Here is a 7,719-nt window from a genome sequence, read left to right as displayed (position 1 = left end):
GTAGCCGGAATTACAGGAGCGCACTACCACGCCTGGCTAATTTTTTTTTTTATTTATTGTAGAGATGAGGTCTCGCCTGCTCAGGCCGGTCTCGAACCCGCAGGCTCAGGCAACCCACTCACCTCAGCCTCCCAAAGGCGCGGGATTATAGGCTGAGCCACTGAGCTCAGCTCAAAAATGTTTTTAAAAAGGACAGAAGGCAGGTCTTCAGGTCACAGAACTTTATTAAGATGGAATCACTGCTAATTACATAGAAGCTATTTGCCTAAGCCAAAATCCATAAGGTTCATATGAACTTAGTTACACAAATAGAAACAAATGGCATATTCAAAACCATAAGGAAATATCCTGATGCCCAGATGATGAAGGCTGGTGTGAACAACTCTGCACATTTATTTCAAGCTGTTAAAGAGTTTGTGGGCCACCTAGATGGGGAAAAGAAAAGGATGTCATCAACTGGTAGCTTTAATGTCACACTACTCCTCTTCTTACACACCCACACCTGCACCTGAGTCCCTTCTACCTAGAACTCTCCCATTTTCATCTTTTATTCTTCTTTTAGCTCTTAAGTCAACATGTCATTTCTTTATACAAGCCCCTATCCCCACACAAATCTGTCTCTCCTATCTTCCTGAAGAAACAAGTATCTCCCATCATAGTGATATTAAGTATTAATTCACCAAATATTTACAGAACATCTATTATATGCCAGGTACAACAAGACATCTGTCACTTATGGAACTTGCCGAGTAATGAAAGAAATATACTCATAAATAAGGTAACTTCTGATAGTGGGAAATACTACTAGGAAAACAAAATGGGGGGAGGGGAGACCACAATGACCTTAAACATGGGGGTCAGGCTGGGCGCAGTGGCTCCTGCCTATAATCCCAGCACTTTGGGAGGCTGAGGTGAGAGGACTGCCTGAGCCCATGGGTTCGAGACCAGCCTGGGCAACTTGGCAAGACCTCATCTCTACAATAAATCAAAAAATTAGCTGGGCATGGTGGTATGTGCCTGTAATTCCAGCTATTTGGAAGGCTGAGGTGGAAGATTGCCTGAGCCCAGCAGGTCAAGGCTGTGGTGGCCAGGAGTGTGCCACTGCACTCCAGCCTGGGTGATAGAGTTAAACTCAAGACTCAAAAAATAAAATAAAATAAATAAATGATATCATACAATATGTGTGACTTTGTGACTGGCTTTTTTCCTTGGTATGTAGCATATTTGTAAGGTTTATCAATGTTGTAGCATGTTCAGTACTTTATTCCTTTTTTAAAAATTTTGGTAAAAAACACATAACATAAAATTACCAACTGTATTATTTTTATGGTATTGAGTATACTCATTGTTCGGCAACCCTCAATCTCCAGAGCTTTCAATCTTGGGAAAGTTTTAATCTTCCTAAACTGAAATTCTATACTTATTAAACAATAACTTGACCACGCACTTTGGGAGGCCGAGGTGGGTAGATTTCTTGAGCCCAGGAGTTTGAGACCAACTTGGGCAACACAGCGAGACCTCATCTCTACTAAAAAAATATAAAACTTAGCAGGGTGTGGTGACATGTGCCTGTAATTCTGCTACCCAAGAGGCTGAGGCAGGAGGGTCACTTGAACCCAGAAGTTTTAAGCTTGATGAGGTGTGATCATGCCACTGTACTTTGCCCTGGGTGACAGAGTAAAATCCCAATTTTTTTTTGAGTTGGAATCTCACTCTGTTGCCCAGGCTGGAGTGCAGTGGCACCATCACAGCCACCATAGCCTCGACCCGCTGGGCTCAGGTGATCCTTCTGCCTTGCAAGTAATGCAACGATAGGAACATGCAACCACACCTGGTTAATTTTTTTATTTAATGTAGAGACGAGGTCTCACCATGTTGCCCAGGCTGGTCTCAAACCCCTGGGCTCAAGCAATCCTCTTGACTTTGCTTCCCAAAGTGTTGGGTTTACAGGCATGAGCCACTGTGCTGGGCTTCCAACTTTAAAAAAAAAAAGAGAAAGGAGGTGAGGCGCAATGGTTCAGCACTTTGTGAGGCCGAGGCAAGTGGATTTGCCTGAGCCCATGGGTTCGAGACCAGCCCAGGCAACTTGGCAAGACCTCGTCTCTACAATAAATCAAAAATTAGCCGGGCACACTGGTGTGCACCTGTATTTCTGGCTACTTGGAAGACTAAGGCAGAAAGATCGCCGGAGCCCAGCAGGTCAACGCTGGGGTGGCCATGAGCATGCCAAAAAAGAGAAAGAAATAATAACTCTCCATTTTCTCCTCCCCCAGCTCCTGGCCACCACAATCTACTTGTCTCTACAAATGTGACTATTCTAGGCACCTCACGAAAGTAGAATGATACGATATTTGCCCTTTGTGGCTAGATTATTTCACTTAGCATAATGTCCTCAGGGTTCATCAAGGTCGCAGTGTGTGTCAGAGTTTCCTTCTCTTTAAGGCTGAATATTTCCCATTGTATGTATATAGCACATTTTGTATATCCACTCATCAATGGAGGGCACTTGGGCTGTCTTCATCTTTTGGTTACCGTGAATAATGCTGCTATGAACAGAATATACAAGCATCTGTTCGCATCTACTCTCAGTTTTTTGGGATATACCATACCCAGAAGTGGAATTCCTAGATCATATAGTAACTACGTGTTTCATTTTCTGAGGAAAGATGATTTGATTTTTTTACTGTCAAGTAATATTCCATTTTATGGACATACTACATTTTCTTTATCCATTTATCAGTTGATAGACATTTATATTGTTTTGACTTTTTGGCTATTATAATGCTTCTACAGGCATTTGTAAACAGGTTTTTGTGTAAACATGGGTTTTTTTTGAGTTGGAGTCTCACTCTGTCACCCACAGCCACCACAGCCTCAACCTGGCAGGTGTGGTAGCACGCACCTGTAGTTTCAGCTATGTGGAAAGCTGAGGCAGGATTGCCTGAGGCCAGCAGGCTGAGGCTGCAGTAGCTGTAAGTGTGCCACTGCACTCCAGCCAGGGTGACAGAATGAGACTCTGACTCAAACAAACAAACAAACAAAAAAATCCTTTTTAGATCAACTACTATGAACTAGACATATTGGAGGATATAAATTATTTTAAGAAAAGTCTGTTATTTAAGAGTATAAAATCTAGCTTCCCCACTGTTTAGCAGTACAAGTAGAGATGTCCATTTTTCTTCTCTGAACTTCAGTTTCTCTCTGTAAAATGGGGGTGATACCTATCTCCAGTGGAAGTGGTAAAGATTAGGTAAGAATATTCATGTAAAATGCTTGGCATAGTACCTGCATATATTGCACCCACAATAAATGCTCATTGATGGGCCTTCCCCTAGCATGGAAAGGGTGTCAGCACCAGTCTTCCCTGGCCACTGTTAAGCTTTCTCCTTCCTGACTTCAGATTGACTTACGCAGTGGTCCCTTGCATGCAAGAAGTCAAAGAGCTCCTCTGTGCAGTCCTCTTCTGTATGTGATCGAGAGGATACACGCTCATCACAGAGCTCTAGCCGCTCCCGGGCCTTTACACATTTCTCCAGCTGCTCGCATTGCTCTCTCACTGTTGTTAGGGGATCCTGACGGAGAAACAGAAAAAGAACAAAATGGGGGTTTTAGAGAAGACCCACCAAACACATATGCTTTGATTAATACAACCACCAAAGCAAGGAGCTGCCTCTGAATTACCGTGCAGAAGGCCAGCTGGCAGAGCCACACTGCCGCCAGAAATGGCAGAATGGGGTCTCCCATTCAATTCTGATGCTAAGTAGTAGGGATAAGTTTCACATTCCTGCCTTCCAAGGTTGCCAGTATGCACTGAAAGCCTCAGTCCTATCTGAAAAACAAGGTGGTAAAGGAAACCTGGCCAAACTTCAAGTAGATCTATAGGAGGCCCTACTTGTTAACACATTTTGGGATGTCATGTCTGAAATTTCAAATCCCCCTGTCTGAGAACCAGGTCTATGTACCCCAGTTACCCAGCTAGAAAGGCAATGCTAACACGGGGAAGGACCATCTAGGAAAGGTTCCTTCAGAGTTCTTCATTAAACCACAAATAGTAGATTATTGAGTGCCAGGCCCTTAAGATGCTGTCTGCTCCCTGGCACCAGAACTGAAGAAACTCCAAATCCAGAATAGCCTCAGCTTCCCAGGCGCACACCCCCAAATACTCTACCATTCAGAAAGTAGTAATGCTTATTCCACCCCCATCTTCTCCAAGGTGTCAAGTAAAAACTCCTTAAAATGTCCTTAGAGTTTCATGAAGTTCAAACTTTCTGCTTTTACTGAGACGGTTCCAAACCTGAGACAGTTCTTACCACTAATTCCTCCTCTTCCTCTTCCTCCTACAAAAGGAAAACAAAAATAATGTCAGCAACAATTTTATGACACATTTGCTCCTAATGCTATCAATGTTGTAATTACAGATGATGGACACTGTAGTAATCATGTTATTTTATTTTCTGTGTTTTATGATGATATCTTTGGGGTCTTGCTAATCCTAGAGCTAATTCTGCCTTCTCAGGTCTAATTTTTAGACCAGCAAACTTGCCTGGGGAACACACCTTTCATATGTAACCCAATCAATCCAAAGCCTTTGTTATCAACCACCTCCTCTATCTAAGTCTCATAAACCAAGCTCCTATTTCCTCTTCTCTAAATCATCCCAGGACCAAATACATGACAACTAGGGACCAGTCCTATAGCCCAGAACCCAACGAAATTATTCAAACTATCCTGTCCTAAATTTAATCTAGCTTGCCTACCCTACTCACCCATTCCTTCCCACAGAAACTAAGGCTCTGAGCCATGCTTTCCTATCTTGCCTTCTGACCAGTCCTGATATTTCCTCACATAGCCCTGCATTGTGTGGTATGCTTCCTTCTCTTCAGAAGTATAGAAACTCTTTTTTTCAAAGGCAGTTATCTCCACATCTGTCATTTTACCATACCTGATTAAAACAAATCCTATTTCAAGATAGAGACACCATCTCACATTCATTATCAAGAACCTAAGTGTGCTTAACACTCTACAGTTGATAAAGCACCTTTATGTCTATTATGATTTTGATTAATCACAACAGCTCCTTAAGGAAGTCATTCCAGTTTAGAGATAAGAAATAATAGTTGGACATGTTCTGATACAGAGTCAAGCTGTCAGATATGCATATGGGACCTAATAACAAATATAAGTATGTATTTTTTTTAGATTTTGGTTAGTTCCTAGTATTGTTAGAAATAGCTAAATTTGCCGGGCTCGGTGGCCCACACCTATAATCTCAGCACATTGGGAGGCAGAGGTGAGAGAACTGCCTGAGTCCAGGGATTCAAGACCAGCCTAGGCAATTTGGTAAGACCTTGTCTCTAAAATAAATTAAAAAAAAAAAATTAGCCAAGCATGGTGGTACACACCTGTAGTACCAGCTACTTGGAAGGCTAAAGCGGGAGGATCACCTGAGCCCAGCAGATCCACGCTGCGGTGGCCCATGAGCGTGTCACTGCACTCCAGCCTAGGTGACAGAATGAGACTCCGACTCAAAAAAAAAAGAAAAGAAAAGAAATAGCTAAAGTTATTTTTTATTTTTATTTACTTACTTATTTTTTTGAGTTGGAGTCTCACTGTCACTCAGGCTGAAGTGCAGTAGCGCACTCACAGCCACCGCAGCCTCGACCTACTAGATTTAGGTGATCCTTCCCCCTCAACCTCTCAAGTAGCTGGAATCACAGGAGCAAACCACTATGCCCAGCTGAATTTTTGATTTATTGTAGAAATAAGGTCTTGCCAAGTTGCCCAGGCTGGTCTAGAAATAGCTAAATTTAGTCCTTACATCCCAAACCAAGCTAGTAAGAAAACCCATTTTTTCTAGACTGTGAACTTGAAATTGGAATATGAAGATGGCCAAACCTAAACTCTTCTTTAGCCAGAGCTTAACTAAAAATGGTTATGGTCATTGCCTTTTTGCTTAGTGAACTCCCAGAAACCAAAACAGACCATCAATATAAGTGCACCAAAGGTCTACACAACTCCACCCATGAGCTTGGAAACACAGGTTCTAGTTGTTTACTTCTGATTCAAGTACACAACCTCAAACTTGGTTTCCTTTATTCCAATAAGAACAGTATGAAAAAAGTCCCCATGGGAGCATCAGCTTAGGCCTAAATCTGGGGCACAGCAGAGTCTTATCCATGCTCAACACCTGTCAGAAATAAGGTGTTTGTCTGCGTGTGCATGCAAGCGTCTACATTTGGGGAAAAGGAAAGACAAGGTATACATAGAAATAAAAAGAACAAGCTCAGCAATCCATTGTTTTCAAAATCCCAATATCAATCTGCTTCATTCTCTCTTTTTATTTTTTTAAAGAGACAGGATCTCGCCCTGTCTTGACCAGGCTGGAGTGCAATGGTGTGATCACAGCTCATTGCAGTCTTGAACTCCTGGGCTCAAGAGATCCTCCCACTTGAGCCTCTTGAGTAGCTAGGAATACAGGCACAAGCCACCGTGCCCAGTTAAGATTTTTTTAGAGACAGGAACTCACTCTGTCACCCAGGCTGGAGTGTAGTGGCGGGATCGTAGCTCACTGTGGCCTAGAACTTCTGGGCTCAAGGGATCCTCCTGCCCCAGCCTTCAGAGTCACTGGGATTACGAGTGTGTGCCACCTCGCCCAGCTCCATTCTCTATCATGCAATTCAGGCAATGGACCAAAACTCACATGAACTGGGAGAGATAGTAACCCAGGCTACTCACAATTGACAAAGATTTCTTCTTTCTTTTCTTTTCTTTTTTTTTTTTTGAATTGGAGTCTCACACCATCGCCCAGGCTAGAGTGCAGTGGCATGCTCACAGTCACCCAGAGTCGACCTGCTGGGCTCCAGTGATCCTTCCGCCTCAGCCTTCCAAGTAGCAGGAACTACAGGCACACACTACCATGCCCAGCTAATTTTTGATTTATTGTACAGACTAGGTCTCTCCAAGTTGCCCAGGCTGGTCTTGAACCCATAGGCTCAGGCAATCCACTCACCTCAGTCTCCCCAAGTGCTGGGATTACAGGTTGAGCCACCAAGCCTGGCTGACAAAGGTTTCTTCTAAACATGAAGATGCAACTTATTAATATAATGTAAATTCTAGTTTTTCATTAAACAAGGTTTCTTAATCTTGCTCTTTTTGAAAAAATTCATACCGAAAAGTTTTCCCAAAAAAACGAAAATAACATTCTGCCTAAGTTAGAAACCAAAGCCAGGCTCAGTGGCTCAGCCTGTAATTCCATGCCTTTGGGAGGCTGAGATGAGTGGATTGCCTGAGCCCGGGGGTTCGAGACCCACCTGGGCAGCTTGGCGAGACCTCATCTCTAAAATAAATCAAAAACTAGCCGGGCGTGGTAGCACGCACCTGTAGTTCCAGCTACTTGGAAGGCTGAGGTGGAAGGATCGCCACTGCACTCCAGTCTGGGTGACAGAGTGAGACTCCAACTCAAAAACTAAAAAACAAAAAAACCCAAAAAAATTAGTACCAAAGAAACAAGACCCTTAAATAATTTTCCTATTAGCAATTCTATAGCACTGACAATTGTGTGAAAAATATCACGGTACATTTTAGAAAAATAAATCTGGCCGAGCTCGGTGGCTCAGCATGTAATCTCAGCAATTTGGGAGGCCGAGGCGAAAGAACTGCCTGAGCCCACGGATTCGGAGACCTGCCCGGGCAACTTGGTGAGACCTCGTCTCTACAATA

General features: G+C 43.1%; 1 protein-coding gene across 4 annotated transcripts in view; it reads right to left on the bottom strand.

The window, feature by feature from the left end:
- Positions 1 to 206: 206 nt before the first annotated feature.
- Positions 207 to 7,719, bottom strand: part of LOC103249224 (cytochrome b-c1 complex subunit 6, mitochondrial) — a 9,367-nt gene continuing 1,854 nt past the window's right edge. The window contains exons 2-5 of one of the 4 annotated variants that reach the window (XM_008047871.1): positions 4,311 to 4,337; positions 3,682 to 3,829; positions 3,411 to 3,572; positions 207 to 425 (exon numbers count right to left, since the gene is read on the bottom strand). In XM_008047871.1, coding sequence (XP_008046062.1) covers positions 393 to 425; positions 3,411 to 3,572; positions 3,682 to 3,744 — 258 coding nt within the window. In that variant the 5' untranslated portion in view covers positions 3,745 to 3,829; positions 4,311 to 4,337 and the 3' untranslated portion in view covers positions 207 to 392. The remainder of the gene's footprint in view (positions 426 to 3,410; positions 3,573 to 3,681; positions 3,830 to 4,310; positions 4,338 to 7,719) is intronic. The other 3 variants (XM_021707453.1, XM_008047870.2, XM_021707454.1) reach the window with 3 other exon arrangements.

The sequence above is a fragment of the Carlito syrichta genome, unplaced genomic scaffold, assembly GCF_000164805.1.
Source record: "Carlito syrichta isolate Samal-C Ts95f unplaced genomic scaffold, Tarsius_syrichta-2.0.1 Scaffold118004, whole genome shotgun sequence".
Classification (NCBI taxonomy): Eukaryota; Metazoa; Chordata; class Mammalia; order Primates; family Tarsiidae; genus Carlito; species Carlito syrichta.
This window is presented reverse-complemented; position numbering and strand designations above follow the sequence as displayed.